This window comes from Numenius arquata, chromosome 7, assembly GCF_964106895.1.
Source record: "Numenius arquata chromosome 7, bNumArq3.hap1.1, whole genome shotgun sequence".
NCBI classification, from domain to species: Eukaryota; Metazoa; Chordata; class Aves; order Charadriiformes; family Scolopacidae; genus Numenius; species Numenius arquata.
Genome location: NC_133582.1, coordinates 1786077 through 1803946, shown reverse-complemented (window position 1 = coordinate 1803946; position 17870 = coordinate 1786077). Strand labels below are relative to the sequence as shown.

Here is a 17870-nt window from a genome sequence, read left to right as displayed (position 1 = left end):
AATTCTCCAACGCCCATTTTAGAACACGGATAATAATACCACAGCCTGAGTACAAAGATGTATGTACTCAGTTACAGTCACAATTAACTTTAAACAGGACTTGCCCACTGCCTCTGAGAATTAAGACCTCTATATGAAAATGTCTTTTCTATTATGAAAAACACATAGGCCTTCTATTTTAGACTACGTTTTTTTAAAAGATTCCAGCAACAAGAAACTATTTCTCTAATTGTTATCATACCTTAATCTTGGTCATCAAAGCATCAATAGAACACTCCAGCTCCTTGACCTGCTTGCTTGTCTCTGCCTTCCCCTCCTTCAGAGCACTCACTACTTCATTAAATTTACCAAGTCTCTTCTTCAGGGTACGCACTTTTATCAGCCCATCGATGCTGCGAAGGTAAGGCACTTTATTTGTATCTGGAGATTTTTTACAAGGTGATATTTTAAAAACTACCACTAATTGTTCACATTAAAGAGGTAGATCAGGGAGCGAGTTATCCCTGCTGATAAGACTCACCCTCTTTTTTGAAATTCAAACATCATCACGTGAAGTAACTAAGCACTGGAGCATTTTGCAAATCATAATTAAAACTGATTAGCAGACAGTGACTCAAAATGGAAAAACTCTTTTTTATTTTGAGAATGTGTGTTGTTGGGTTGGCTTTTTTCCAATAACACATCATTAGTATCCACTATAGGATTTTGCCTGGAATGGATAAAGGTCGAGTTGTGCAACTTACTCGAAGAGCAACTGAATCAGGTAAAACTTCACCACCCAGCCATCAGACCCCACCGGGGGTGAGAGGGAAAGTCTAGACAATAAGAGTCCAGGAAAACTTGGAGCTTTTTAAAAAACTAATACTGAAAGCCACACGTACAAGTTACAGCCCTGCAGGGACAGCCTTTCAAGACAGAAATCGCTGAACTGGGATTCAGGAAAACACCACACAAAAAGTAGAAACTAAATCAAATCATTAAAGATGAGTGTAGGACAGCTTAAAAATATAGGGATGTGGTCAGAAATGCCAAGGTACAAAATGAAACATAACTATCGAAGGATGTAAAAGAAAACATTTTATAAGAACACCACTATTAAAGAACAGAGTCAGATCTCTATCAAAGAACAACAAGGTGTCAGCAGAGCTTAATAACCCAAGTGGGTTTTCCATCAGTATTTCATGCGGTCAGACTAAAGCTAATGGAATTATTAATTTCAAGAGGAGACAAGACAGACAGAACACAATTATTTTTAAGATAAAAAAGAAAGGGGGCCTGTAAAGGAAGGTGTGAAAGCGTAAAGGCCTAAAATTAATGAGCTTAAATTTCATTTAGAGAGACTTAACTAAGGATTTCTAATAACTAGGCTATCACTGGAGGATTTTATGAACAAAGAGCTAAACAAACATCCCTTAGAAAAGGTTCAGATTTAGTCTATTCATCCTTGGGAAAGAGAGGAGGAACAGCACCTCTCAAAATCTCTTTCAGTCGTACTTAGCATCATCCTATGACTTCAGATATATTTAGTTAAGCATAGTAAAGCTCCTCTTTACATTCGCAAGAAAATATTATTAAAACCCCATTTTCTTCCACCAAGGAATATCCTCTTACCGTGGTTGGTGCTTTCTCTTGCAAAGCCACATACGAATAGTCTTTTGTATTTTAATGCAGGCACTGGCTCGGTATTTTATCTTATTTTTCACTGTAAACACGCAGAAGATACCGAGTCTTAGCGGTTTATACAATTTAACACAACTCCTACACTACTCACATATTTGATGGCTCAAAACTGTATGTAGACTACATGGTTCGTTAACACAGTGATACTTAAGTGCAGGGTTTAGGGGATCACAAAGATGCACTCTTTGTGTTATCTATTTCAACTTTATTCTGGGGATAAAATTAGCTTCTAGTTTTCCATAAAACACACACAAGAGTAAGGCACAACAAACCAGCATATTATTTCCCTGGGTTTCTAGTTTTCGGACACACTTTCTGCCCTATCATTCTGAAAAAATACACTAACCAGCACAAATGTCTAGCTCAAACTCATGATTTTAATGTTACAATTTCTGCTGTCTGAATACTACGTGATGAGAATTCACAAATTCTATCTGCCTCAGTATAACCAGCAACAAACAGCATCCGATCACTGCCAGATGCAGATGGATATCTAACAAACATTTTGAGTTAATAAAACAGAAAATACGTACATTTAATCACTGAGAGCGAACACCATTGAACTTTTTTCCAACGACTGCAGATAAGCCAGCGATTCACTCGTTTCACTAGCTCTGCTAAGTTATCCGGATCAGACTTCATTATCTGATCAAACTCTGCAAACTGAATAAAGAAATAAAAAACGTTTTACAAATTAGGAGAACAGAGAATGTTAGACATTCTTATTTAAGCACATGTTGAGTTAAAAAGGTAAAATATTTTTAATGTAAACTGTATGTTATTATATCAGCCTTCAATTAATTCAAGTGAGCAGGTACATCTGGCATCACTTTAGTCTTTAATGATAACAGAAATGACTACCTGGGGGGGTTTGTTTAGTTTTTTTTTAACTGACGTGCAACACAGCATTTTGAATAATTCAAGCCCTTACTGATCACTAAACATATTTATCGCCAAAATTTTTAAACATTAATTGTTTCTCTACATCCTGAACACTTACTCTGGCCTTTTTTAACCTTTGTATAAGAGTCCAATAAAGGCAACCTTTTCTGAAAATCCTGCACTTCTAACTTTCAGTAATTATGACAATAAGAACATTCTTCTGGGACTACAATAATTTTCCTTTCCAGTCACAACAGCTCCCTGTTCACCCTCTTTCTCTGCACAGCAGCAGCCATGCTCGGAATCACAGAAAGGTATTTCAGTTACAAACAGATTTTACTAGAAAATATTTTCCCTTTGCTCTGAATCATTAACGTTTTAGTAGTCAACAAAACTCTTAAGTGACTGGTAGAATGTCTGGGACCACAAACATTGCATTAGGAATACATTGCATTAGCAACCATGAAACTAATTATATGTATTTTTTCATAGAGAATGAACAGTATTTACAAAAAACCCTGGGCTACTTAATTTAAGTTAGTCACACTTTTAGCAATGTGTTGAGCAACGCCACCAGAGCTCCCTTCCAACCGAAATTATTCTAAGATTCACATTCATCAACTCCAAGAGAAATGTTACCTTGCCGGGTCTAAAAAACACCTTGGTTAACCCAAATTTGTAATCATTTTCATTCAGTCCCAAGGCTTTAAATAGTGCCTGAAACACAGAGAACAGTTAGGATTATAATCTGCCTCCTTCGAAAAAAAAACCTAAAAAGAGCTAAAAAAAATACAAAACCCCCCATCCACAGTCCTGGATGACACAGAAGAATTTCTTTCTTTCTTACCTTGCAAAAAAGCCTAGGATCCAGTCGAGCCAATTTCTCAGGCAAGTATTTCTTGTACATGTTATAGAGTTCATGAAACGAAGCTCGTGAAGGGAAACCACCTTGCATCAAATCCAGAACAGACACCATTCCTACATTCAGAGAAACACACGCACAAATGTCGGTTATCAGTAAAAGGAAAAGGAAACAGTGATTTTTATAATAAGCAGTAGTTTATGACATAAACCTCAAAGACATTGTTCTGGCTAAACCACAAATTTCAGCTGGGACTTGATCCAGCCTCTAATATTTCTTGATTACGTGATCATTCACAAAAAGTTCATTCTGAGCAGGCAAGAGGAGCACATATAATTTTCTGCTTATTTGAGAGGTGAGTAACAATCACGCTGAGGATTTTTTTCTAATATTTCTTCAAAATTTTTTTTCTCTTTTTAGCAGACTTGATATCTTCATTTTTAAAATTAAATTTGATTTTTTAAAATAAAAAACCAGGTGTGTTTCAATTATTAGATATTTCAGCTAATATTGACTGCCTCCACACATACACAGGAGTTTCTAACACTTCAACTGCCACAGTAATTTAAAGGAATTCTCTTGTTGTGGACTGAACTTACCGTTGTGGGCAACACAAAGGGAGGAGATTCAGCTCCAGGCCAGGAAATCTAAATTTATATACCAATACATGGCTACCTGGCTTCTGACACATACAGCTGCTGCCTAAACTCTCATTATATTCAATGGAAAAACAGTCACCAGAAATGACATCAACTCTTCTTGGAAAAAAGAGACCTTATGGCTGTTCAGATGAATTATTTCTAAGGTTCTGTAGCCTAAAATAAGACCTGAGTTACTAAGAATCTAAATAACTGTTCATCAGGCATAAATAAGCTACCTTCTAGAAAGCAACAGTTAAAGCAAGGAAATATTGCTTCCATCTCGCATATTTCAAACTTAGGTCAATCTATAATGCCCAAAGTAATGAACAGAGGGGGAAATACCAGAGGCACACGTTACCTGAACATTGAAGCTGAGAGAGGATCTGTCCTCCTTCAAAATGGTGATTTGTCATCTTCAAATTAGGTTTGATGCAGCGAATAAAGCTAGACCCCTATTAACAAAATAAAAAATTAGCAGAATCTACACATTTTTAAACCTGAAATACAAGTTAGTTATTTAAGAATTACGGGTGGAAAAAAAAAGATACAAAATCATACTATTCTAAAAGAAAAATGCTGACATTGTTTTTCTCTCATGTATCAGGTTTGCGCTCCAGCCACGGTGTAACTGATCTCAGTGCTCAAGCTATTAATTGGATCCTCAGCTTTTGCGTTTTCACTCAAGAGTTCTTCTTGACATTAGTGCAATCTAACCACGATTCAGCAGTCCAGATTATACTACTCTCGTGGGCTTCTACAGTCACATCACCTAAACGCCTCAGTCCTCCAGAGCTCACACAAGCGAACGTTCTGACAGCCTCCTGACGCTGGAATCATGCCACATGCTTTCCCCACTTTTTCTTGTTTTGACAGAGCAAAACCTCACGTCTAGAACTGGTCAGACCTAGACCATGTGGTCAAGAGAGACAAGAATGTGCTCCTACAACTGCACTTGCTAAAAAAAAAAAAAAAAAAAAGGCTATGTTGAACTAGATGGAGAATTCCACAAACCATCAAATTGCACCAGCTAAATTAGCAAATACTCATTGGGGATATCAGGTTCTTTGACCATCTGCGCATTTACAGTCTATCACAAAAGTGAAATGAAACGTTTTACTTTTAATAGCATTACGGAATCTGAAAACAGAAATTAAGAAGAAATTATCTGCCTTACTTCTAAATAAATCTCTACATCTTCTGCAAACTAGTCATCAATGATAACCAGTGAATGGAGGGAAGTAAAAGCAAGAAAAAAAGGAGACTGGAGCCCAGACAGATTTCAGATTGTTTACTCAAAATGTATAACTTTCATTCTAGAGCTTTTTTTTTTTAAAGGTAGTGGTGTTTTTTCAAGTCACTCAATAATCACCTACATAGCAAGATGTTTCAAAAGCAAGGTATAATAAAGCAATTATTTACCACATTTATCGTAAAACGTATTGTTGAGATAATCAATTATGACATGTCAGAAAATTATGAACGTCTGTGTGTGTGTGTATATATATATATATATATACTTACAGTACTGTGAAGCTTCTCAAGAAGCAAATTTAGCTGAGTCTGTAAAAGAAAACAGATACTTCGAGAGTCTTACCGTAACAGCTGCAGAAATATACACAGAGAATAGTGGTGCAGCATTCCTGCATGCATGTTCACTGTTAGTAAATCAAACACAACTGATAAATCAAACCTTCACAAATTTTAACAGACAAAATCATGCAAGTGCATGAATGGCCCTGAGGAAGCTGCTGGTGTTTAACTGTACAACAATACTGAACGGATTAGTGACTTACCACAACATAGTTATCAAAAAAAAGTGCAAGGCCATTTGGGGAAATAAAGGAAGTAATGGCTATGTAATAAAATTATAAAGAAAATGAGACTGAACAGCAATAATTTTCAAAAATTACACTGAGAATTTGTGAAAGCCCAAATTTAATCTATAACAAATATATATTTGTATGTTAATTATTTAACACAGAAAGCACATATGCTCAGGGTTTTCCTGGGTTTTTTTGAAGCTAAGTCAATATTTCAGTCAATGAACTTGCATAATCTCTTTTTAATTCCAAACTTCCAAATTTTTAATTCTCTGTTGATGACAGACTATAATTTTAAAAATCACATTTACTGAGGCTGGATTTAGACATACTGTGATGAGAAAAGATCACAGTCCTATGATTATCTGGGGGCAAGTCTACAGGATCACCAGAGACATAAGGCTACCAGGGAAAACAAGTTACAGTTGCTATTGAATGTCATTGGTAGGGACTTAAAATAATCCAGAACCACATCAGGAAAAGTTATACTTTACAGATATGTCTGTTTTACCACAGAGATTACTGCTGTGCCAGCCTTTCTAGTTTACTAGCAAGCATTAAATATATAGACTGAAGAAAGACAAAATTCTGTATGTCCTAACATACTCTTCATTCTCTATACTCGAATCCAAACTGAAACAATTTCTTGACTGATTTTTTTCTAATCAGATCTTTCTTTTTTTATAACCTAGAATCCAAGAAATCAAATATGGATGGGCAATATGTGTCGTTTAGAGCTGCCAGTCACCCTTCCAGTGGATAAAATTGGTTTGAGGTTTTTTAAACTTGTCATGCATGTGGTTAGAAAGAAAGGAGTGTCACAAGAAGCCTGACAAACACTAATAACCTCCTGCTTAGTGCCCACTTACACACACTCTCTGCATCTACTTGAATATAATCTTTATGTTTTCTTAAGTTAGAAATGCTTAATTTTGGAGGAGACAGCCTAATTTCCATGAAGAAAACACGCTTCTGTTAGAGGAAAAATAGCCCTTCCTTATGCTCTGTGACTTGACAAGCATTAAGCCAGAGCCGCTCTCAGGTAAATGTCACTACTGAAATGATCACATGGATAAAACACTGCTAAAACTACTGCTCTTTGAATTACAACAATTTAAGCCATTATTACCGTATTAAGGTAAAATTATTCCAAAGATTCTTGAGTAGATCTGATGAACTAATTAATCATTATTTTCTCAACTAGTTTACGTGAATTAATTTTAATTACTTATAAGGAAGGGACATGCGAAGGATTTCATACAGAGAAGTCCCTGCAACACCATCTAATGATGTAATTAGAAAAATTCGAGACAGACTCACATACTGACGCACTAACAATTCTTAGAGAGATGAAATCTCTACTAAGATAACAGAACTGATTTTGATGTCATCTGAAGTGAAATTTTCAAGGCTATTAGTGTTCATCAGCAGCACATGTTGTGTCCGGGAAGGTAACACTAAATGAATCACTGGAAGTAACACAAACATTCAAAATGCCATGAAACTTGAAAACATCAAAAGAATTCCAGATGGATGGGCCAGATCCAAAGAGGACTTTAGTCACGTTTTAGGCACAGAGGTGAACATCAAAGTCCAAAAGGCAATCCAAAAAGTTCCCCACTCAATTGCTGCTTAACTTTAAAAATGCCTCCCTTTTTACTTCAGCCTTCCTTGGACAGTGTCCAAATCTTATTGGATGTGGGGTGCTAAATCCAAGAGGAATTCAGAACCCAGATGGAAAAAAGTGTAAATTATCTCAGAGACCCCACACTTCTAAAAAACCAATGGGTCCTTGCTTCACCTGCAACAGGCTCAGGGTTGCAGGGCTTGCTCAGGAGGTGGCTTATCTCTGATTCCATTTTTCAGTCTGTGTTCTGATAGTGCATTTTGTATTAAACCAATTGCTACAGTTTCATTCTACCACCACTATGTAATAAGGAGGAGGAGGAGGAAATAAGCGTCAGCAAAGCTGGTGAGAGCAGGCTGCCCAGATCCCAGCTAAACACCAAAGCTGCTAGGCTCTGTCTCCTACTTTTCCTGGCCCTCTCAACATTTAATTGTTGGCTATATCTAACAACCCATTTCCAGAAGGGTATAAGGAGACAGCCCTGTGTCAGACTGACCAATAACTTGGTGCTACCAGAAATACCGCAGACAAACCACTGAACACAGTCTAGACCAGAAGCAGAATACTTCCGCTGTACAAAAAGCAAGTGCTGTACGATATCCTGCCTGTTCTTCAGCCCCTGCATTTTTAAGGAACGGTTCTGAACACCATCCACGAGACACAATTATGCAAGAAGGAATTTATCTTGCAGTCCCGATTCAGCACTTCAGCTTGACACGGAGCAGAGATGCAGACGCGCTCTTCTGCTATTGGCAGCACCTCACTCTACACAGTTTTTTTGGGTTGTCTAGGATCCCTGCTTTCCCCAGGGACTGCGGAAGGAGTCTCGCTAGGAAGGGGATGTGGGGTTTTGGGTGCCCTGGGTAAGGTAGTGTACCAAAAAGGCATACAAATCCTTCATTGGATCTGGCCCAGCTGTCTGGAGAAGAGCTCTTGCTGAAATTGCAGCAGCTCAACCAACAGTAAATCCAGGAGATTGAAAAATTTACCTGCGGCCCACGGTTGTGCCTGCTTTTCATCTTTAATCCCCCTACAGTTCTCTTTCTAGCCATCCTGAGCTGGAATAGACCAGCTAAAATAAAACTGCTGATTGAGAAAAGGATGTAGAAAAGATTTAGAGAAGACAAGGTTTGAAGGTCAGCTTTACAAGTACAAGAAAGAGAAAATGAGGAGAAGCATCAGATTCAGGTATCGAGAAAGGAAACATTCAGCACAACGAACATCTTTCTGTGAAGTCCATGACTGTAACTTAGAAGAGGTAAAACAGCGGTTAGGTTTGGTATTGAGTTTTGAGAATGGCAAACTGCAGCCAATCAATACATCTTCTAGAATGCACAACTAAATGTGACAAAGCACCACACCTTGTCACATTTTAGAACCCCTTAAAGTCCACTGAATCCAAATTCAGATCTCAAGACTTTAAACCTTTCCAATAAAGATTTCCATGTGGCTTTGCAAAATTCTGACTTAAAAATTACTGTATAAACGCTGTAAGGACTATTATGAAACATCTTTTTGACAGAAACGCATAGCACGTAGCTTAAATATACTGGTTTCTTATAATTCAATAGAAAAAAGGTCTATTTAACAAAATTTTCCTTGTATGAATCTCAAGTTACCACTACTTCTCCCAGCCTTTGTTTCTACTTATTTCAGGTAACTCCATAGTGGCATCTAATACAAAAAGCTAAGATTCTTTGCTATATTATGTTACCTTGAATTTGTTCCCCACACTGATGAAACTAAGTTTCCCAGCTTTTTGTTTGGGATCCCTGTTGTTGTTAGTGTTAGATTCAAACAGCTGTCGAACAAACTTGTCCTTGGATTCACATATAAGAGATTCAAGGGACATGTGCAAAGCATCGTTGTTTTTTTCCACAAATTGCATCTGAAAAGACAACCCAAAAAAATGTACATTTGTTTTACTGCCCCTGTTACTTAAGTCTTAAATAAAATTAAAGAAACCAATGTTATATACTTAATTCAAAAATCAGCAAGAATATGTGGGGTAAACATTCAAACATTATTTCAAACAACTTTTCAACTGGACACACAAAACACTAATGACAGAGAGAAAAGGTATTCTTAAATTTGAAGGATGTTGGAATCATGAAACCCAAGGGAAGGTTTATGCCTTTTAAGAGATGGCTTGTGTTTTTGTCAATGATCACCCTCATTGTTTCCACTTCCAGCACTCAGCACATCAGCACTTGGCAGTTCTGAGAAGCTTTATTCTTCCCTGTTTGCAATATCACTTAAGATGTATCACTGTTGTGAAATGGGAATTAACATGCATATTTTAATTGATGAATCTATACGGTTTGGAGAATGACATGAAAAATGGTTATTTTAGTAGTACTATGGCTATTTTAGAACAGTTGATTTCATAGAAGATATTGCCCCTTCCTACAAACCTTATCTCTCTGGTTTAAAATTGGTTCATTAACTTTTAGAAGAACAATACATTATACTGAAATTCAGAAATCAAGACAGTAGTATCCAATTTCACATTAACAAAGTTCTCAATGGCTTTTGGTGCAACTTTAATAGGGACTTTGATATTTATGAACAGAAGAGGCCAAGACTAATTAGAAGAAAATATGAATTTGCCAGATATCCCATAAAGGGATTTAATCCTGATGAGAATCAAAAGACAAACACCGGCATCCAAAATTTCCCTGAACTATGAAAATACAAGAATGGAATATGAATGCAGCCAGAGGAGCATCCTCACCACAAATCAGACTGTGAGAACTGCCGCAAATGCAGTGAGAAACAGAAACGAGTGACCAGTGAGGTAAAAGGTAGCTACAGTCCCAAAGTTTTAAAGCCCGGGATAAGTCAGTCCCTCTGAGGGAGGGGATATATTAAGTCAAGCATATTAGCATGGCTTCTGGAGCAAAGCCACCTCCTGTCTGATTAGCTCTGACAGCAAAGCTTGCGCGCTCCTATCTGGCTCCTCTGCTCCTGAAGACACTCTAAGGTGTTATTAATGTATGACGATGAGGGGCACAGTTCAACACAGAGCACCTGGAAGAGATGTGTTCCAATTTCATTCATTATTTTGATATTGACTCACTGAGTGATCTCAGAAGAATCAGGTAACACACAGACCTCAATTTTCTTATCTGTAAAATGACTTACAGAATGTACCTACTCCAAAACAGCACGGCAATTATTATCATTCTCGAAGTATTTTGAAGTAAATAAGAACAAGCCCTAAAACTACACATTTTGAAATGACACAAAAAACCCCATCTTCGAAAGTAGAGTTACAGAAACTGAAGTTACAGACCAGAACAATGAAGCATTATGGATCTTCTGTTTATCCTAAACTCTTATTTCCAAAAAAATTAGGTTTCAGATATTAGCTTCAGGTGTTTCAATGTTTTTGCATGATGAATAGTGAAAAAAGTACAAGAATCTGCAATGTATTTTGAGAGTAAATGTTTTGGGTATTTCCTGTTCTTACATGAATGATTCTGTCGCTAGTAGAAATGGAAAACAGAAAGAATAAAATGTGATTTTTAATATAAGATAAACAGTGATTGCATACAAGGATAAGCATGCTTTCCAACAAGGTACTCTGAAGTCTAACAATAGTTATATATCACATATTACATTCCCTCCCCAAGATGTTGATGTAAGAACTGCAGTACATCATGAATCAATATATTTAATATCGACACCATTACCTACAGATCTATAACAAACTCTTACACAAAACATGTCACCAAACCAGTCTGTAATCTGAGAAGTTCATAGAAAGTGTCAATTCGGTCACATACTTCCAATATTACTTTCAAAGCTACAACATATCAACTTTTGAGTTTCTCTTCTGATGAAATTTTGTTATTTAACCTGTATACACTGAAAAATAGAAAATACAAAGTGTAACAAAAATAGTTTTGTGTAAGTAAAATTACCGTCTCATAGCACACTGCTCCTGCAAAATGTCGGATAATAAAGCCTTCATCATCTCTGATATTTCTGTGAACAGCCAATTTAGACTTTCTAGGAATCTGGAATGAAAAAGTTGAATTACAAAGAAGAATTACACTGGAGAGCAAGGAAAAGTCTGTTCCTAAAACATCACCGTGATTCTGGTGGGAGAACTAAGGGTTAAAAATGACACTTCCTGAAGTACAATTGTGGTGACCACTGCCATTCCCCTTCAAACCAAGATATTCTGAAAATCTATTTTCATTCTCATTCCCACCCTTAGACACTTCACATTCAAAATGAAAGTCACCAGGATTGCTAACACCAGATAGTTGATTTTCTTCTTGCCTTTAACCAACAATTGCTATAGCACTCATTCCACAGCTGATTAATAGCCCTGTCATACAAATAGGATTAGACAGAAACTTAAAGTATGTTTTTAGATGGTATATCTTAAAAGGTAACTAGTACTTAGTTGATCATACACATACTGACAAAAGCATTTCAGTGCACAGCAATCCAGGTAAGCAAGATCAAGTGGAAACTTAAATGGGTGACAATTTTATTTGGCTCCCTTTGCTTGCATTTTTTCAGCAGGGAACTGACTTTTTGGGGTGAGGTTTTTTGGTTTTTTTTTTGGATTTCAACAGAAGTCATGTACATAAATTGCAATAATTTGCATAAGTCTTCCACAGAATGCTGTATGCTAAAGAATTTAAAACAACAAAAGGGTTCTCCTTGTGTGTTCCCTATTTTCACCTCTGAAGGGATAGATCGACATTCCGTGTGAGTCTATGTGAGTCAGATATTCTCCAAAGCAAGCAATTTTTGAAAGGAACAACAAAATAGTTCATCTGATATTAAATAATCTAAATTAAAATGTGTTTTTATTTCCTTTTCATGGATTACATGGTAACAAACTTCAAATGTGAGTGAAGAATATGGCTTTAGTTTCAGCAGGATATTAGAATTCCTAGAAGACTTAAGCCTCCAGTGAACTTTTCAGCAAACCTAATAACCAAACCTGTCCTTAACAAAAGAATATGGATCCTGCAGACTGGGGTGGTATGAGATTTCTTAGGAAAGGTTTTCATTAAATTCAAGTGTTACTATCAACTGTTCCAAGAACTGTTTTATTAAAACAAGACAGACAGCAAAAATAAACCTACAGAGAGTCTGAAATGCTCCTTGTGTTTTTGGTGCACAACTGAAGTGAAATGCTGGTCGCTCGGCTGGGGAAGACGATTTTCTTCATCCAAAATATCCAGTACACCTATTAATTTCGCTTCAATCAAATCTATTAATAAAACAAAATATGGTCACAAAAATTGGATATACAACCTCGTATCAGAGCTGAACATTGCAAGTTTAGAATGCTACTGATGTGACTCTGTGTAACAGTATCTACGGAAAGCTGTTAGCACAAAATACAGAATGACATTGCAAATTAATTCTACATATCTGAATTGCTGATTTAATCAATATCCTATATACACCAAGTTCTAACACAAAGAACACAAGGGAAAAAAGATCAGACACGGATTGTTTGATTTTTATGCTGGGTCTCAAGTTGAATTTAGTCGTCTAATTCCCAAAAGGTGCTTAAATGCTGCTGTGGTACAACCATATGTCTCCATAGGATAATCGCTTATATTGTTGGGTTGTTTTTTTTTTTAACTTTTTTCATCCATGTTTCACCATGTCAAAACTAAAAGCATGAAAAGGCACTAATTTAGCTACAGAGATGACTACCATTCCGTCAAAACATTGTAACATACTAATGACTATCTCTAAGTTTCTTCCGTACTGTTCAAAAATTGTCCATGTCAACACAATAGCCCTTTTTTGTGTGACAGTTAATATTTCTACATGTTCACTGCTGTCACTGGCCTGGTCCAACACCTCAGACAAAATTGTATTTCAACAGAAACCAACATGATTTTTCTCACTCACTTCAATAAGTGGTAGAAAATCCTTTTCTCCTGACTAGGCAAGAACAGAAAAAAGGCACACATGCCATGCTTTAACTAAGCTATAATTTTATTAACTTACTAAGAATAACTTACACAATGACGAAATGTGTCGAATCTGTGGTGGGATGTCATATGTTGGTTGGAATAGGAAAAGGGCTCATGAGTGAGGGACTGCTACTTGCATTCTTAGGTGAGCTGCCCAAAGCCCTTCTGCGGCAGGAAAAGGCAACAACTTGGCAGCGGTCTCTACAACCTGACCCATTTTCCCGCTGAGTCACAGAGAGCCTTTCTTCCAATATACACCAGGGAACCCCTTTTGATCCTGAGATACGTTTCAAAAAACACATGCACTGGGGAGGAAGCAACCATTTTTAAAGCAGCATGACAGCCCCTAAACTATAACCATATTTTTGGGGAACAGGCTCAGGCTCATATACACATTATCAAACACATTACTTAAAAAGGAAGCTATTTCCTGTTGCTTTGCTTTTGTTCCCTCCTCCAAATACCTTCCTGTTGCTTCTTCTCAAGATGGCTAAGAGGTTTGCTTGGCAAGAGTTGTCTTCAGTTAAGTCAGAGTTAGTGACCATACAGTCCTATCTGACAAAGTGAAAACTTCCTCAGCAAAGCTACAGAAACTCAGAAGAACCAGACATTTTGCAACGATGTTGAATTCTGTTTGTTTGCTCACTGGCTTGAAAAAGGTGGACGGAATGAGATGGGATTTTTTTTTTTTTTTAAATTCATGGAATATTTTTCCCCAGACACCCTCACAGCCTTCTTCACTTTATTTACCCTATTTAGGTGTTCTAATTAGTTTCCTAGGAAAAATATCTTTTCGAAGAAATTCAGAACTCCCAGCTGCAGTTATTACACACTGTAGGACAACACGGCTCTATTCCCAGCCAGAAGTGGAATATTACACAAAGCTGGAAGAATTCACAAGGTTGCAACAGTTATTAAAAGTATAAAATTACTTTTGCATCTTCTGCTTGAAGCTTTTTTTCTCCATGACACTAACGAATAGCTTGCCATGTCAACAAGCACATACCTATACAGTCCTGATTATCTACATAGCGCACTTCATTAACCCCCAGGCCTTCTTTTTGGTAAAGTTCTTGCTCCTTTAAAAAAAAAAAAGTAATTGAAAAGAGAAACCATCACTCACTGTACTTTTTTTTACTCATCAAAAATGTTTTTCTAACTAAACATGAAGACTATTTTAAATACAGCATGAATCAACACACAACACACATTTTAGAATTTCCCTCCACAGCTTAATAGACTTCACCCCCTTAATGACAGGCCTATGCAATTAGATACTGCCATTAGGTATGAGCTATTGTGCAGTGTCTGGATGCCTTATTTTAATGAGTGGTAAAAAAGAAGAAGAAAAAAAACTGTTGGTTTTCAAAACCCCATACTCTTTTCTAGCACAACCAGATACCACACAGGAGGAAAACAATCTGCCAACTGAATTTTTTTAATCTAAGCATAATGTGCAATCTTATGGAAAGCAGTGCTTAAATATCTCCTTACTAAAAAAATAAATCCTCAAATACAATTTTATATGTAACATACCTCTTTCAGAATCCTTTCATTAAAAAACTGCTGCAGTTTTTCATTACAGTAATTAATACAGAATTGTTCAAAACTGTTGTGTTCAAAGTATTCTGAAAAACAGGAGTTAAACTTTTATGAAAAACCAGTGTTCCAAGAACTTATATTACACAGTAACTAAGAAAATATCACAGAAGAAAGAAAAAGCTTCACAATGCTAATATTTAAAGATGTGTTTGGATCCATATGTTTCTTTCAGTAAAATAAAAGCTTTTTAAAAATTTCAAATTGCACGTAAAACAGATATAAAAACACTGTGGTAGACTGCATTTCTAAGACAAATACAGACAGTTATATCTGGCAGGAAAGCAAAGCAAGATGCCACTATACATTGACACTGTACCAATACATCCTCACGTGTCCTTGGTACAACAGGCTGGCACAGGATACCACAGCTCTAACGACCCGAAAACCAAAGGTTCCCTTTTTGACTGTTCTGGGACCACCTTTGCAGGAAACATGAACACCGGGAAGCGTGCCCTACTCTGAATCTCCATGAACCAAACAGGACAAAAGCTTTATGGGAACCATCAACGCCCACAACTTCCAGGGAGCAACCAAGAGCCTGAAGTTCAACTCTGTAACAGAACTCCCCATCCTCTAGGGAACAGGACCTGAGTTCAGAGGCTTCATCTGCCCGCCTGTCAGTTCGCAGTGACCTTCTCAGGACTGAGTGGGAAAACAGCACGCACGTGCGATACCTTTCCTAGCTTTACTGGGTGGCCACGCTAAGATTCTGTTCCAAATTTTTAGTCCTTCAAAAGCTGTCTGTGGGGACACTGCAGGAATCTGAAACCGTTACAAAGATGCCCGGTTTCATACAAACGCTTGTTAGTGTTACTAGGTCATCAGGAGAAGCTCTAGACCTCTACATTCTTGTATTTCAGGAAAACAAGGCTTTATCTACTCTCTCGATACCTTCTTAAGCCCTCATAACCCATTCTACCCACCAACACCAAAGAGAAAACCCTCCCACCCTCCATTACAGAATTTATCATTGAATCATTGGTGACAGCAACAGACAACTGGAAAATTAGTATTTTATGTTTAAGTATACTTACCAAAACCAGCTATATCTAGAACTCCGATGAAAAAAGACGACGACTCAAATGGAAAACACTGGTTTACCCTGTTCACTACATGGTCAAACAGATGACTATACACTGTTTTAGCTAAGGCATCACGAGCATTGTTTGCTTGTTCCACTTTCAAAGGTACCCTAGAAAACAAAAAACCACGTTATTTTTCAGAATTCCTTACTCTGAAATACTGAGATTAGACCCTAAACTTAAAAAGAGCCTTTCCAATTCTTGTAAAAAGGACACACAAAAAACCTGAGCTCTAGGCCCATGTAGGAAACAATCTTGCTGAGTTAGACTAATTATCCTACCTGTAAAAAGAAAGAATAATGTTTCACTATCCTCAGAAGTGAGATATTTTCATACTTGTTTTTCTGATATATTTAAAATACATACATTCCCATCCACAAAAAAATTTCAACTATTTATGAGGTGCCTAATTACAATAAAACCCACGGTTCAGTTTTGTTCTGATGTCTTTGTCCTTATGCTTTCATAAAGGCCATCACTAAAATTATAAGGCTGTAAGTTAATCAGTTACAAAAATAACAAAACGTAGATAAGGGAGTGTTCTCATGGAGAAAGTCAGATGCAATCCCAAAATAAGAATTTTTTTTAAACACTGTAAAAGAAGAGGCCTTTAAAGAGATGAGAATTTATTTATTACAAGCTTATTCCCAGTTTAGCAGTTAAAAAAAAACCAAACAACTTCAAAGCCTATGAAATGCATGCCAAAACTGTGGGAATATCAGGCAAGCATATATTTAGCTATATATGTAACAACATAGATCTAGTTATTTCTTAAAGTCAGTATGATAGTGACATGCTTAGAATGCATATATTTCAAAGCACCTTTAACCACCTCATTGTCTGGATAAATACATTCTACAAAGCTTTTTTTTTTTAATAGGTTTCGGCTTAACATATAAGAGTAGCAAAACTAAAAACCAGTTACACTGTTCGCAGCTGAGGAAGCACCTGTAGGAGTCTCCAGAATAAGACAATTCATACAAGGATAAAGCCTTAAAGGAGCGTTTAAGAAACACTGCAAAAGTAGTATGAAAGATTAACTTTCAGCTTTATGGTATGATTGCAAATTGCACTTAGATCCTAACCACGTTGCCAAAGAATTCAGAAGTGAAAATCCCACTAACCTGCACAGAATCAGACTGTCGAAGATAAAAACCGTCCAAAGCATTTTTACTTGTCAATAAAAAAATACTAATACAAAGGGAAAAAATTTCAATTGAAACCCTGATAGCCCCTTGACATGACAGTACCAAAATTTCACGCGTGGAAAGAAGGCCTACAATTTACATCAACTATGGGTACCCGAAGGCTTTGCGCAACACTGTATCATGACGTACGGATATATCCAATGCTGAAGGAAACAAAAAGAAGAGATTTTTAGGGGGAGAGTCTTTGCTAACCAAACTGATAAAATTTGCAGGGAGGAACAGGGAGAAATAATGTCAGGATTTTTATCACATCAATCCTCTGTCATAAGAATACAGGATGATGGCTGTGCGCCAAAAGCTCTTAAGCTTTTTCTAAATATGTCAATCGGTTTGCTTAATAAAACAAATCTCTCCCCCCTTGTAACACCCTATATTACTTCTCCCCATATACCTTGCCTCTCATATCCTAGGACCACCAGCGCTACAATAACGACGAGTAATAATCAAAGGGTAAGACTGTCCAGCTGAAGTGGTGAATAACCAGTTACGGAACTTCCCAAGTACAC

The 17870-nt window shown here is 36.9% G+C and overlaps 1 protein-coding gene across 6 annotated transcripts in view; it reads right to left on the bottom strand.

Moving 5' to 3' along the window:
• MYO6 (myosin VI) overlaps positions 1–17870 on the bottom strand; it is a 74148-nt gene that overhangs the window by 16910 nt on the left and 39368 nt on the right. For all 6 annotated transcript variants that reach the window (XM_074150975.1, XM_074150976.1, XM_074150978.1 and 3 more), the window contains 13 exons: positions 16109–16266; positions 15009–15100; positions 14479–14551; positions 12624–12751; positions 11439–11534; positions 9227–9400; positions 5587–5625; positions 4424–4517; positions 3410–3540; positions 3202–3279; positions 2214–2343; positions 1612–1702; positions 242–392 (listed from right to left, as the gene is read on the bottom strand). In XM_074150975.1, the coding sequence (XP_074007076.1) occupies positions 242–392; positions 1612–1702; positions 2214–2343; positions 3202–3279; positions 3410–3540; positions 4424–4517; positions 5587–5625; positions 9227–9400; positions 11439–11534; positions 12624–12751; positions 14479–14551; positions 15009–15100; positions 16109–16266 (1435 nt within the window). The remainder of the gene's footprint in view (positions 1–241; positions 393–1611; positions 1703–2213; positions 2344–3201; positions 3280–3409; positions 3541–4423; positions 4518–5586; positions 5626–9226; positions 9401–11438; positions 11535–12623; positions 12752–14478; positions 14552–15008; positions 15101–16108; positions 16267–17870) is intronic.